At 47.6% G+C, this 14,831-nt stretch overlaps 1 protein-coding gene across 8 annotated transcripts in view; it reads right to left on the reverse strand.

Annotated features, from left to right (window-relative positions):
* Positions 1-1,709: 1,709 nt before the first annotated feature.
* LOC307208734 (uncharacterized protein) overlaps positions 1,710-14,831 on the reverse strand; it is a 92,487-nt gene continuing 79,365 nt past the window's right edge. For 3 of the 8 annotated variants that reach the window (XM_079963645.1, XM_079963642.1, XM_079963641.1), the window contains 3 exons: positions 7,443-7,515; positions 6,653-6,779; positions 1,710-4,009 (listed from right to left, as the gene is read on the reverse strand). In XM_079963645.1, coding sequence (XP_079819771.1) covers positions 2,796-4,009; positions 6,653-6,779; positions 7,443-7,511 — 1,410 coding nt within the window. In that variant the 5' untranslated portion in view covers positions 7,512-7,515 and the 3' untranslated portion in view covers positions 1,710-2,795. Of the gene's footprint in view, positions 4,010-6,652; positions 6,780-7,442; positions 8,212-9,844; positions 10,058-14,831 lie in introns of those variants that run through there. The other 5 variants (XM_079963647.1, XM_079963646.1, XM_079963644.1 and 2 more) reach the window with 4 other exon arrangements.

Here is a 14,831-nt window from a genome sequence, read left to right on the forward strand (position 1 = left end):
TACAAATAATAAATTATTATTATTATTATTATTATTATTATTATTATTATTATTATTAACCAAATAAATAATTTAATAATAATAATAATAATAATAATAATAATAATAATAATAATTCCTAGCTTGCAGAGGTGACAGAGGCTATAAGCTGTGTTATGAAAGGCGATTCTTTCTACTCCTTACATTTTTATTGCAAGCTCATTTTTTGAGATAATTTTACAGGCCGAGACTCGTGGGTATTGAACAAAGCTAAATGTTGGAAGACTTTGGACCGGGGGGGGCGGGGGGGGATGGGAGGGAGTCCTTCAGGCGGCAGACATTTAAGACTGTGGAACTCCCACAGGAGGCAGTAAGGGCCACCAACCTGGATGGCTGTAAATAATAATAAAAACAAATTTTATTTATACCCCGCCCTCCCCAGCCAGAGCCAGGCTCAGGGCGGCTAACACCAATAAAATCACAGTAAAAAACAATGGGGAGTGGGGACCCAATTGAAAATACAGGTTAAAATGCAATTTAAAATGCAGCCTCATTTTAATAGTAGCCCATAGACCAAAACCCTAAAGGGAGGGAAACATAAGGGTCAGACTGAGTCCAAACCAAAGGCCAGGCAGAACAGCTCTGTCTTGCAGGCCCTGCGGAAAGATGTCAAGTCCCGCAGGGCCCTAGTCTCTTGCGACAGAGCGTTCCACCAAGTCGGGGCCAGTACTGAAAAGGCCCTGGCTCTAGTTGAGACCAATCTAACCACCTTGCGACCTGGGACCTCCAAAATGCTGTCATTTGTGAAACTTAAGGTCCTCCGCAGGGCATACCAGGAGAGGCGGTCCCATAGGTACGTGGGTCCTAGGCCTCATACGGCTAGGATTAGGACTACTGCTTCTGAATACCTATCGCTGGAAATCACAGAAGGGGAGTGGGCTCTTGCGGACAAATCCCGCTTGCTGGTTTTGTTGGCCACTGTGGGAACAGGAAACTGGACCAGATGGGCCATTGGACTGATCTTGTGAGCTCTTCCTACGATCTCAATATGGGGAAAAGCAGGTAGGAAATCAAGTCAACAACATTTAGGAGCATTGTATAGACTCTCCTGTTTTCCCAGGCATTTGATGATTGAAAGAAACTGTTCCCTGAAATTATTAGCCGTGAGGATATCTGGCTCCTTATAAATGTTCTTAAAGGTAAAGGGACCCCTGAACATTAGGTCCAGTCATGGCTGACTCTGGGGTTGCGGCGCTCATCTCGCTTTATTGGCCGAGGGAGCCGGAGTACAACTTTCAGGTCATGTGGCCAGCATGACTAAGCCACTTCTGGCGAACCAGAGCAGCGCACGGAAACACCGTTCACCTTCCCGCCAGAGCGGTACCTATTTATCTACTTGCACTTTGATGTGCTTTCGAACTGCTAGGTTGGCAGGAGCTGGGACCAAGCAACGGGAGCTCACCCCGTCGCGGGGATTCGAACTGCCAACCTCATCGGCAAGCCCTAGGCTCTGTGGTTTAGACCACAGCGTCACCCGTGTCCCTTTTAGCTCTACTTAGTGCTTATTATATATTTTTATTTGTGGTGTTGTGCTGGCCTGGCCTTCCGGTAGTGGGGTGGGGGTTTTACAGGGTGGGAGGGAGAGGCACAGAACTGCAAACATTGTACTAGATAATATTTATTTTAACAAGTTTACATGCTGCGACGCTTAAGATATCAACTTGTCGGAACTGCTTTCTTGGTGACTTTATTATGCCATCATTCCTAAATCCATTAAAGTGAAACCAAATCGAGAAAAAAAGTTAAAAGCATAACTACAAATTAAAAACAGCTTTTTAAAAAAGCGACAGAGAACTATCAGGAACATTTTAAAAAATGTAATGAAGGAAAAACATGGGGGGGGGTTGTCCCCTGAAGCTGTATAGATTTCTTAAAGGTCAGATGATGCGGTGGTACCACCACAAACAAGACCCTGTTCCTCGGATCCAGGCTGTGACAGTACAGTGGTACCTCAGGTTAAGAACTTAATTCGTTCTGGAGGTCCGTTCTTAACCTGAAACTGTTATTAACCTGAGGTACTACTTTAGCTAATGAGGCCTTTCGCTGCTGCCGCCACCACCACGCGATTTCTGTTCTCATCCTGAAGCAACGTTCTTAACCCGAGGTACTATTTCTGGGTTAGCAGAATCTGTAACCTGAAGCGTCTGTAACCCAAGGTACCACTGTACTTTTGAGCTGAAGTTCAGTTGAGGTTCTTGTTGGAAGAGACATGACAATACATATATAAAAGCAGGCGTTTCACAGGGCCAAAGCTCAGTGGTAGAGCGTGTGGAGCGTGTAGGTCCAATCCTTAGTATCTTCAGGCAGGGCTCAGAAAGACCCTTGCCTGAAACCTCCAGTGAACAGCTGACAGTCAGTGTAGGCAATACTGAGCTAGATAGGCCATAGGTGTGGATCAAAATAAAACAGCTTCCTGCGTTCTTATGTGGTTGAGCATCTGCCAAACTCAATCCTCAATGATCTCCCCAGGGAGGGCCTAGATGGATCCCTGCCTGGAAAACCTCTGTCAGACAGCACTGATGAGCTAAACGGGCCAAAGATCTGATTCAGTTTGATACAGCTTCTTATATTCCTCTTGCGATTGTATGATTCTGCTCATGTCCTCTGGAGGCTTCTATCAGTAAGGAGAGGTGATCCCCCTCAATACTTTTCCCACAGCTCAGACATTCCTCAAGATTCCCCCAACTAGCAATCTATGGAGTTGTGTAGGAGAAGCGAGCTCCAAAAGCAAACATTTTCCGCCCGCGTGAGCACTTCTATTGCTCCTGCCTCGCGTGGATAATCTGATGTCTACGAAGGTGGTCACTCCGGCCAAACTTCTTCCCACACTCCAGACATTTATACAATTTCCCCCTTGCGTGAACCGCTTGATGGAAAGCAAGGCCTGAGCTCGCGCCGCAACTTCCTCCGCACTCGTACTCTTTCTCGCCATCATTAACTATGTGATGGTTTACAAAATATGATTTGCAAGCTAGTCTCTCGTCACACTCTGAGCAACTGTACAGGTCCTCTCCCGGGTGTAAGCTTTGGTGCAAAATCTGGGAGTCGTTCTGACTCAAGCTCTTTCCGCACATGAAGCACTTGCGCAGCTTTTCCAGGGGATGGATTCTTTGATAGGAAGGAAGATTTGCATTCTGGCAGAAGCTTTCGCCAAAGTCTGCACACGGATACAGTTTCTCTCCAGCATGAATGCGTTGATGTGCAGTAAAAAGCCGGCTCCACCTAAATCTCTTTCCGCACTCCAAGCATTTGTACGGTTTCTCCCCCGTGTGAATTCTCTGATGTGCAATAAGGGACTTATCCCAGCTGAAGCTCTTTCCGCACTCCAGGCATTTGTACGGCTTCTCCCCGGTGTGGTTTCTCTGGTGACAAGTGAGGCTTGCACTCTGACGGAAGCTCCTTCCGCAGACGGCACATTTATACGGTTTCTCTTCCGCGTGGATTCTCTGATGGGAAGTAAGGGAGTCGCACCGGCTGAAGCTCTTGCCACACTCCAAGCATTTATACGGTTTCTCCCCTGTGTGGATTCTCTGATGAGAAGTAAGGCTTGCACTGTGGCTGAACCGTTTCCCACAAACTGAGCAGGCGTACGGTTTCTCTCCGGTGTGAATTCTCTGATGTGAAGCAAGGTTGTCGTGCCTATTGAAGCTCTTTCCGCATTGTGGGCACTTGTAAGGCTTTTCTCCCGTGTGAGTTCTCTGGTGCAGATGAAATGCTGACTGGCAACTGAAGGCTTTTCCACACTCGGCACACTTGATCCTTTTCTTTCCTCTGCATGTTGTGTGTTGTTTTGGGGCGTCACCATACTGACAAGCGGCAGATTTCTCCCCCTGCGTCTGAGTTTGTTTCTCCTCCTGCTTCTTTGCTCCATCTCGAGCCTCCATGTTCTCCCCACCATACTGACCCGTGGCTGTTTCCAACGACACGTCCAACTCTGCTCCCTCATTCTCACTCTCCCAGACGTAACCTGCTGGAATATAAGGAGAAAACTGGATAAACCCTCTGATCGAGGGAAAAGCAGAACTGACTGTTGTAGGAGGACAATGTGAAGATAGAAATTTAACTACGAATGATTGTCAGAGAAGTTGAGGGAGGTCCAATAAGTTAAAATATGTGATGTGGAATTTTGTATGATTGGATATTTTATGGAAAAGTTTAATAAAATTTATATTGTCATATGCCAAAAAAAAAAAAAAAAAAAGATTGTTGTAGGAGGACAAGTCTATCAGCTTCCCAGGATGAAGGTTAGGCTCTGCCTCCGTGGACTGTGAAGGCAACCCTCTGTCTCCACTGTTGGAAGGTGTGATGGCCTGGGACTCGGGCTCGGACTCGAAACCAGAGGAGTCTCAGTCTGCACCAGATCCTTTGCCTCAGGCGGTATCTGAACCTAGTATGGGGCCTGATTCTGAAGAGCCCCAGTCTGCACAGGCTCCCTTGCAACAAGCACCAGCTGGGCCGAGTCAGGGGCCTGAGCCTGCCCTGGCTCCAGATGCGGGGATTACCTCGTTGCCTTCAGCTGGGCAATCACCTACAGCTACTCCACTACCAGTTGGGTCAGGAGAGGCTGAGGCTGGTAACCCACCGACATCTCCCGAGCTGCAGAGACTAAGGTCGGAGAGAAGGAGAGACCTGAGTACTCGCAGGAGGAGTGCTCGCCTTCTGGTGAGACAGGGAGGTGAGCCACCGGGGGATCAGGACCGGCTGTTACCCCGCCCCAGGTTGCGGGAGCAACACTGCTGTTTGCTAGAACCTGCCCGAGACCCTGTGCCTGACCTTGCGTGGTTTCCTGCCTCGTGTCCTGCCTTGGCCCTGTCGGACTGACTCCTTATGGAACCCTTGGATTCGGGACCGGACCTGGACCGCGTCGCTCAGGTTACCCCCGGGCCCAGCACAGAAGGCTCTGAACATCAGTTTCTGGAAACGGCAGAAGGGGAGAGGACCCTTGTGTTCAGTTTCTGCTTATGGGCTTCCACTGGGCCATCTGGCTGGCTACTGTAAGAACAGGAGGCTGAACTCATAGAATCTTAGAGCTGGAGGGGACCCACAGGTCATCTAGTCCAACCCCCTTCAATGCAGGAATCTCAGCTAAAGCATCCCCTGGCCTGATCCAAGAAGGCTATTCAGGGAATACCAGGGTATGAAAAGACAATTGTACAGTGGTCTCGGGTTATAGTGATGTATGGAAGTGAGAGCTGGACCATCAAGAAGGCTGATCGCCGAAGAATTCATGCTTTTGAATTATGGTGCTGGAGGAGACTCTTGAGAGTCCCATGGACTGCAAGAAGATCAGACCTATCCATTCTGAAGGAAACCAGCCCTGAGTGCTCACTGGAAGGACAGATCCTGAAGCTGAGGCTCCAATACTGTGGCCACCTCATGAGAAGAGAAGACTCCCTGGGAAAGACCCTGATGTTGGGAAAGATGGAGGGCACAAGGAGAAGGGGACGACAGAGGACGAGATGGTTGGACAGTGTTCTCAAAGCTACCTGCATGAGTTTGACCAAATTCGGGAGTCAGTGGAAGACAGGAGGGCCTGGCATGCTCTGGTCCATGGGGTCACAAAGAGTCGGACACAACTAAACAACTAAACAAACCTCGGGTTAAGAACTTAATTCGTTCTGGAGGTCCATACTTAACCTGAAACTGTTCTTAACCTGAGGTAGCACTTTAGCTAATGGGGCTGCCTGCTGCCACCATGCGATTTCTGTTCTCATCCTGAAGCAAAGTTCTTAACCCGAGGTACTATTTCTGGGTTAGCGGAGTCTGTAACCTGAAGTGTCTGTAACCTGAAGCATCTGTAACCCGAAGTACCACTGTAATCTCTTATCCCTCTGTGGGGTCTTCGAAAGAGAAAGTAGGGAGGGTAGCAGCTAGGGGGTCGTCTGCCTGTTTTCATCTCTGTATGAATCACTTAAGAAAAATGCCTTATATTGAGTCACACACCACTGACCCATTTTGCTCAGCATTGTTTACACTGACTAGCAGCAGTTCTCTGGAGCTGGAATTGGGGTATTCCCAGTCTTACCTGGAGATGCCAGCGATTAAACCTGCGGCCTTCTGCAATCAAAGCAGAAGCTCTGTTGCTCTAATACTAAGCCACAACCCCTCTCCAAAGGGCCAGGAGTTCAGGATGTTGCCTCTTACCAACCGCCACAGAACGAGCCGACAGCAAATCACTCACTGCTCAAAGAGATAAGAGAACCAATTTAAACCAGCTGTACTCAGCTTCTCTGAAGGAATAACCCAAACATCATGAACCTTCTTTTATCCAGAGAAGCTTCCAGAACCCTCCTGAATTAATTAGAAGAGGAAAGATCTCTACACATCAGATCAACACTTTCTGCACTAAGAAATGCAAACTGACACCATCCACCACAGGAGCCCTGTTGCACAAGCAGAAGTCCATGCACAGGGCTTCACCTTATGAGTCTTGTGAGATGAATACTGCCCAGCATTACAAAGCATACAGAAGAACAAGCCTTGCTCGTGCAGAACTGGCATGGCTTCTGTAAGGGCCAGACATGTCTCATAGAGATGGATGTTACTTGTTGGGCACTGCTGAGGGGAGTTCATACTTTCAGCATCTCTAAATAAAGGCCAAAGGGATACTTACCTAAGGTGGTCACCATCCCAAGAATCTCCAGCATCACCTCCCTGTACAGAGCCCTCTGTCTGGGCTGCATCAGGGCCCATTCCTCTTCAGTGAAATAGAGGGCCACCTCCTCAAAAGTCACTGGTCCCTGGGGGGAAAAAAGAAATGTCCTTCCCGCATCAATATTCACAGGCAGGGTGTGAAAAGTGCTTCTCCCTCACTTATGATTTGAAGGGATTTTTGGACACTGGCTTGGAAACTTCAGCTGAAGGGCAGTATAAAAATACAAAATGATCAATAATATTTTTAAGACTGCAAACTTGAGGGGGCAAGCCTTATTGTTTTCATTGATCTGTAAGCTGCTCAGAGATCCTTTTTCAGCTGAAGAGCAGGATAAATATATACAGTCGTACCTTTGAGGTCAAAGGGAATCCATTCCGGAAGTCTGTTTGACTTCCAAAATGTTCGGAAACCAAAGCATGGCTTCTGATTGGCTGCAAGAAGCTCCGAAACGTTCGACTTCCGAAACATTCGACAACCGAGGTGCAATGGGCTGTCGGCAAAGTCAAAGAAGAAATTTGGGGGTGGGGAAATGCAGCGGAAGCAGTTCGACTTCTGAGGTGCGTTCGAAAATGGAAGCATTCACTTCTAGGTTTTTGGCATTCGAAAAACGAAATGTTTGGCTTCTGAGATGCTTGAAAACCGAGGTACCACTTTATATATATCAATATATATCAATATATATCAATATATATATATATATATATATATATATATATATATATATATCAATAAAGAGTATCCCTCCTACCTGAGGTGACTCCACAGCCTCCATCCCTATGCAAAGGGGAGAGGGTCTGGAAAATATTTCAGATGCCATTTCACTACCTATGAAGGAAGATAAAAAGGGTCCAGCTATTTGCAACTTTCACCTCAAAGGGGGTATAAGGAGAGTTGGGGGAAATGGTTCAGAAATAAGAGACAGAAATGATCGAGGGGGTTGGAGAAACTCCCTTATGAGGAAAGGTTACAACATTTGTGACTTTTATTATTTACGAAAAAAGGATAAGTACGTGTGGAAGGGAGGCAGAGACACATACCAAAGAGGTATATAAAATTTTGCAGGGTGTGCATATTTAAAGTAGGATTTTATTTTATTTTTATTTATTTACTTACTAAATTTGTATACCGCCCATATACCCACAGGTCTCAGGGCGGTTCAACAGATAAAATTACAGTATAAAACCACAAAATACACAATCAAAATAAAAACAACCCAATAGCCGCCGCCACCCAACACTTTTTAAAAGGGCATCAGATAACAATCAACCAAAGGCCCAGTTAAAGAGGAACGTTTTTGCCTGAATTCAAACTCATCCAGTTGAAGTTGAAGGTTGGAAGATTCAGGGCAAGACAAAAGGAAGGCCTTGTTCACACAGCACATTATTAAACGATGGAACTCTCTTCCACAAGAGGCAGCGACAAACTTGGATGGCGTTAAAATACGACTGGGCAGATTCATAGAGGAGACGGCTATCAATGGCCGCTTGCCACAACAGCTACCGTACATTCCACCTCCACTGCAGTGATGCTTCTGGGTCCAACTTTCTGGGAACTGCAGGTGGGCAGACAGCTCTCAAACTCAGGTGTCGCTTGCAAGATTCCCAGAGGTGCCTGGTTGGCCATTGTGACGCTGCCTCCCGACTGGCTTCCTCCTCTCAATTCCACCTTCCATTGGCCGGCTTTCTTGAGCACGTAAAATTGATTAGGATTGCCAACGTTGTTGTTTTTTCCCCTGGCCTTGCTCCTGTGCAGTTTAACATTCACCACCAGGTACCTGGCAATGTGGCATGAGAGCCTCCTGTTGCGGGAATTTATGTATAGATTTGGGGGGGGGGGTTGCCCCTCCAGCAGATATCATGCGCATGCAACCCACTACCAAAATCAGCACAATCACTTTTGTGATTTGTCCCCACAAAACACTTCATCACCGTTTCTTCCTGTCTATTCAAAGGGCCTCTGCTGCACGATACCAAATGTAAGAATTCACTGATAAATGTATCTATGTACTGGCTCACTGGGAAAACTTCAGAAATTCATATAGACATGTGAGCTCAGCTACTCAGCAGCCCCTCTGCCTGAGTGATAATCCCTGGCATCCTGATACCTGAGTGCCAGACAGGTAAAAAGTAAAGGGGACCCCTGACCATTAAGTCCAGTCATGATCGACTCTGGGGTTGCGGCGCTCATCTCGCTTTATTGGCCAAGGGAGCCAGAGTGCAGCTTCCGGGTCATGTGGCCAGCATGACTAAGCCGCTTCTGGCAAACCAGAGCAGCGCACGGAAACACTGTTTACCTTCCCGCAGGAATGGTACCTATTTATCTACTTGCACTTTGATGTGCTTTCGAACTGCTAGGTTGGCAGGAGCAGGGACCAAGCAACGGGAGCTCACCCCGTTGTGGGGATTCGAACCACCGACCTTCTGATTGGCAAGTCCTAGACTCTGTGGCTTAACCCACAGCACCACCCACGTCCCTTGCCAGACAGGTAGCCATTCCAGAAAAAACAAAGCCAGATAAAGACAAAAGGGTGTGATTAACTTGGCTGGGAAACAGGGAAATGTAAATATCTTTTTTGTTACACTTGATGGGTGTTTGGTGGAGGGCAAGGAGAACCATGGGGCAGGGTCCAGGATGCTCAGATTACTGCCACCAGACCTCCCCTTTCATGATGTAACCATGATGTATGAGTGATGTAGTTTTGGGAGGGTGTAACATGGGGATTAGCAGCTAATAACAGTTTGGGTTCTCTTTTGTCTGGGCTTCCATCTTGTTCCACCTTGTGGCAGGTGGGAATCCTGTTGCGACAGTCTTCAGTAAAGACCAAGCCTACTGGCTGCTGTTTTGCTCTGGTATTCCTGGCTGGTGTCCTTGATTTTTGTCCAAGGGAGCCCTCAGATTTCTCCGTTAACACTCCCAACCCCGTCCCCCTTCCCATTTGTGGAAAAGCTTCATTTATGCTTTTCAGGCGTCTTTTGAAGGCACAAGAGCAAAGAGAGAGATGTGGAAGAGTGAAGGAAAGTGGTAACCTTAATTTATGCAGCATAAGGAAATGATTGCAGGTTACTAGTGAATAAGGTCCCCAACACAGGAAACGAGAAGCAGTTGTAGGTTGGGGGGAGATAATGGATGCTTACCTGTGGAGTGATTAACCTACCTGGATCTCTCAGTGCACTGAGCGCATCTCTCCAATGAGCCTAATAATTCGCTTAGGGGAAGAGCTCTTGCGGGAGTCCTGCTTTCCCCAGCACGCGGAATTATTTGCCTTAATCTTGCATTTCCCTCCCTGCGGCCGCCTTCAGCATCTCTGCGAAAGCAAGAAGAAACTCACGTGGAACACTTTGCATTTTCCCCCCATTCAGATCTGCGGAAGAGGAAAGGGGCACATACCCTCTCCTCCTCTTTGCAATCTTCTGCTCTAGGAATGTGGGCTCAGATGCTGTTGCTGCTGTTAACCATTGAAGACCAAACAGGGAGGGAGCTGCCTCTTTTTGGCATCCTTGAGAGAGAGAGAAAGGGAGAGCAGGAAAGGTGAGTGATTTCAGGTGCGTGTAAAATAGCTGAATGCCTCTCCAAGAAAGGAGCAGTAGCTCCTTGCTTACAGAAAGCTAGCTTGCCAGGGAACAGGGGAAAACAAAACCTTTCTCCCCTGGTCCCTGGAATTTAAATTTGTGGCAAATGTGAAAAGGGCAAATCCCATGCTAGGGGTTACTAGGAACCTAAGAATAACTCTTATTATTAACTCTTATTAAGAATAACAGCAGTCACGAAATTAAAAGATGCCTGCTTCTTGGGAGAAAGGCGATGGCAAACCTAGACAGCATCTTAAAAAGCAGAGACATCACCTTGCCAACAAAGGTCCGTATAGTTAAAGCCATGGTTTTCCCAGTAGTGATGTATGGAAGTGAGAGCTGGACCATAAAGAAGGCTGATTGCCGAAGAATTGGTGCTTTTTAATTATGGTAACGGAGGAGACTCTTGAGAGTCCCGTGGACTGCAAGAAGATCAAACTATCCATTCTGAAGGAAATCAGCCCTGAGTGCTCACTGGAAGGACAGATCCTGAAGCTGAGGCTCCAAGACTTTGGCCACCTCATGAGAAGACTCCCTGGAAAAGACCCTGATGTTGGGAAAGGTGGAGGGCAGAAGGAGAAGGGAACGTCAGAGGACGAGATGGTTGGACAGTGTTCTCGAAGCTACCAGCATGAGTTTGACCAAACTGCGGGAGGCAGTGGAAGACAGGAGTGCCTGGGGTGCTCTGGTCCATGGGGTCACGAAGAGTTGGACACGACTAAACGACTAAACAACAACAACAGGAATAACTCTACAGTCCATGAGGCAGACTGAGGCAGCCACTTCAGACAGTGGAAGCAAATACTAATAATAGTACTAATCATTTATTTATTGTACCCCATCCATCTGACTGGGTTGTCCCAGCCATTCTGCACCTGGCTGATCCAACAGGGTCATTCTTAGGTTCTTAATAACCCCTAGCATAGGATATGCCCTCTTGCCACAAATTCCAGGGGAAAAGGTTCTGTCTGTTGAATTTGCAGAGTCCCGAGCACAGCGGAATGATGAGGAGTACATGCCACATACTCTACATTACTTTATTTACACTTCAAAGCTGAGAGATTACATACATGCATCTTGCTTCTGCCGGAGCAGAGAAAGCATCCTCTCTCCTCTGATGCACGGAGAGAACTGTGAAAAACAGGAAACCAGTGTACGTCACATCCAGTCTCCTTTCCCGTGAGAAACTCCAACAGCAACTCTGAGTGTGGAATGTAAACATTGTCTTGTGACAAGCATTTCGCTGCACAGTGAAGAGAGCAGAAACCAACATCCTCCCCCTTTCTGTGAACATCACTGGGCAGCGTGTTCGTACAATATCAGTACAAACCCAACTTCTGCACATAGGTACAGTGTTGATCCCTTGATACAATCTTGGACAATACATCAGCAGGAATTTCATTACCTGGCATATAGGACACCGTTACGAGTCCCTTCTGAATACGTTCCCTAGCATGTTGCAATTTCAACTGCAAGTGCTTCGTGCTTTGCTTACAACCTTCAGAATTCAGCAAAGCCAAACATGCTTTGTTGTCCTGGTAAACCTGGATTGGACATTTGACAGGAATTTTCATGTCTTTGCACAATTGTAACAACCATTCACAATCCTTAAGTGAATAAGACAGTGCATTCAGTTCAGCTTCACCAGTACTTAAGCTAACTGTTGTTTGCTTCTTGCATGACCAATCAAATAGACCTTGATTGTACATATAGCAAACTCCAGACGTGCTTTTCCTGTCTGTAGTGTCACTTCCAAAACTTGCATCTGCAAATATCTCAAGACCACCAGACTTCTGATTGTTAAATCTCAGTCTGTAATGCATAGTGCCTTTCAAATAGCGCGCTATACGTTTCGGAGCTTTCCAATCTTTAACAGTAGGATTGTTGACTTGTCTGCTTAGCAAATTACAGCTAACAGCAATGTCTGGTCTTGAACATCTGGCAATGAAGTTTAGCTTGCCTAGCACACTTCTGTACAGTGTAGTGTCAGAAAATGCTTCTTCAGTGTCATCTACCTGATAACCTGTTGTCATCGGTGTGTCTACAGGGTTAGCATCCATCAGGTTTAGTTTGCTTAACACATCAGCAATTTTCCGTGACTGGTGTACTAGAATGTTACCATCTTGATCTCTCTCTATTTCCAGAGATAGGTAGTTGTTTACCTCACCAAGATCTTTCATGTCAAAGTGTTCTTTCAGTTGAGCTAGGGCGTTATTGTACATTGTGACATCTTCCCAAAAGAATAAAAGATCATCAACATAAAACAAGCAATACAGTTTCTTTTGCCCCTCCTCTTTGACAAATACACCGAGGTACCACTCTATGAATATTTCAATGGGAAGTATGGGCCTGCTAATTTATGTTGGTCAGGAGAGAATCAGCTAAATAATCATGGGCGGGCGTTTCTCTCTCCCCAACCCCCCCCAAAAAAAACTGCAAAACGTGGGAGCAGTGGGAATGGCAGTGAAAGGGCAAGCCTGGAAAGTGAGAGGAAGATAAGAGAGAGGGGCTTAGGAAGGGAGAAAGCAGAGTGGGGTGTTTGTGTGTCAAATTCAGGAGGTAGCAGCACTTTTCCAAAGGTTTCTCTGCTTTGGAACTTGCAGGGGCTGGAAATAGTTCCACCCCAGCCCGGCTTCTTCTGCCACCCCAAAGATTAAAATGGTAGCGCTGGGTGACAGCCGCCCACTCTCGCTAACCTGCAGCCCTTCAGGGATCTCTCCGTGGAGAGCGCCAACCCCTTCCAGAAGAAGTTAAAACTTGCAAAGGCTACCAAGGCATGGAGCTGAATTCTCCTCACACACACCCACACCCCCGCCATAAAAAAAAAGGACAGGGGGAACTTGCAAAAAGGGCGGCCTCACATGAGCAGACTGGCGCCGGTGCGCAGAGAAAGAGAGGCTGAGCTTTTCTTGACAATATTCTGAACTCCTCCAACAGTGGCAGGTTGCAAAGGCGAGACGCGCATGCTGGGTGGGTGGGGTATGCGCGGGGGCTTGCGAGATGGGAAGGAGAGTGGTGGGGAAGCGGGAGACCTGGAGGGGCGGCGACTGAGCCGCGAGGGACCCCAGCAGCGGTGCTGCCTTCCGCCTGAACGGCCTGCGCACAAGGCCTCCTGGCCGCCGCCATTTCCTGCTCCGCCGTCTCCACGTCTGGCCTGGGACCCCCACAGCACCAGAAGCCCGACAGGCAGCAGCAGCAGCAGCGAGAACTGAATTTAGGACCTTGGCGGGCCTGATCCGGCCTGTGGGCCGTAGTTTGAGGACCCCTGTCTTAACCTGACCATAAGCCCTCTCTCTTCTCAAATCCATCCCTATCTTCTCAAATCAAGCCCCATCTCTTCACCTGACCCGTAGCCCTATCTCTCTCTCTCTCTCTCCCTCTTTTTATCCTCCCCTTTTTGTGACTTTGTAGCCATTTGGTGACAGGCTCCTTCACTCTGACAGAATTTCAGGGAGACTGCACCAGCAGACTCTGGCCTGGCTCTGCTGTCTGTCACACCTGTCCTTAAGGCGAGGGGTGTCTGGGTTCCTTGACAGTGTGTGGCCAGTTCCTTGTTGCAGCTCGGGGAGCTATCTAACCACCTAGGGTCTTTGAACTCATTTTAGCCAATGCATTCGAATGGAGAAGGGAGGGGAGCTTTGAGTTGAACAAATCCTTTAATTCCAGTATTTCTATTGTTCTACTGTCTCTTCCTAGAGGGTTTCCCAAAAAGGGACACGGGTGGCGCTGTGCTCTAAACCACAGAGCCTAGGGCTTGCTGATCAGAAGGCCGGTGGTTCAAATCCCCACGACAGGCTGAGCTCCCGTTGCTCGGTCCCTGCTCCTGCCAACCTAGCAGTTCGAAAGCACGTCAAAGTGCAAGTAGATAAATAGGTACCACTCCAGCGGGAAGGTAAATGGCGTTTCCGTGCGCTGCTCTTGGTTCGCCAGAAGCGGCTTAGTCATGCTGGCCACATGACCCGGAAACTGTACGCCACCTCCTTCGGCCAATAAAGCAAGGTGAGCGCCGCAACCCCAGAGTCGGCCACGACTGGACCTAATGGTCAGGGGTCCCTTTACCTTAGCGAGTTTCCTGCTTATTTCCCATTGTTGTTGAAGGCATGAAGGTGGCGCCTGCGGTGCTTCAGAAACTTCAGCTGCTGCAGAATCTGGCAGTCAGGTTGCTCACCGGAGCAAGACTGTGTGAGCATATTACACTGATCCTGGTCCAACCACACTGGAAACCAATTAGTTTCTGAGCCCAATTCAAAGTGCTGGTTTTGACCTATAAAGCCTTAACAGCTCAGGATCACAATACCTCAAGTATTGCCCCAGGCTGGATATCACCCTCTAAGACACTTCTTCATGTGCCTCCTCCATGTGTGGAAGGTGAGGTTTGGCTGGCACCTTCATTATGCGCCTTTAGGTCCCGAGCGAAAACATTCTTCTTCAACCAGGACTTTGGCTGAATAAAGGGCAGTAATAAATGAAATATACAAATGTCTGTAGTAATAAAAAACACATCTTTGTGGGGAGAAGCTCTCCTGCACAAAACTGCTGCATTAAAAATAAAAATAAAATTTGCTATT

This window comes from Podarcis cretensis, assembly GCF_951804945.1.
Source record: "Podarcis cretensis genome assembly, chromosome: 2".
Classification (NCBI taxonomy): Eukaryota; Metazoa; Chordata; class Lepidosauria; order Squamata; family Lacertidae; genus Podarcis; species Podarcis cretensis.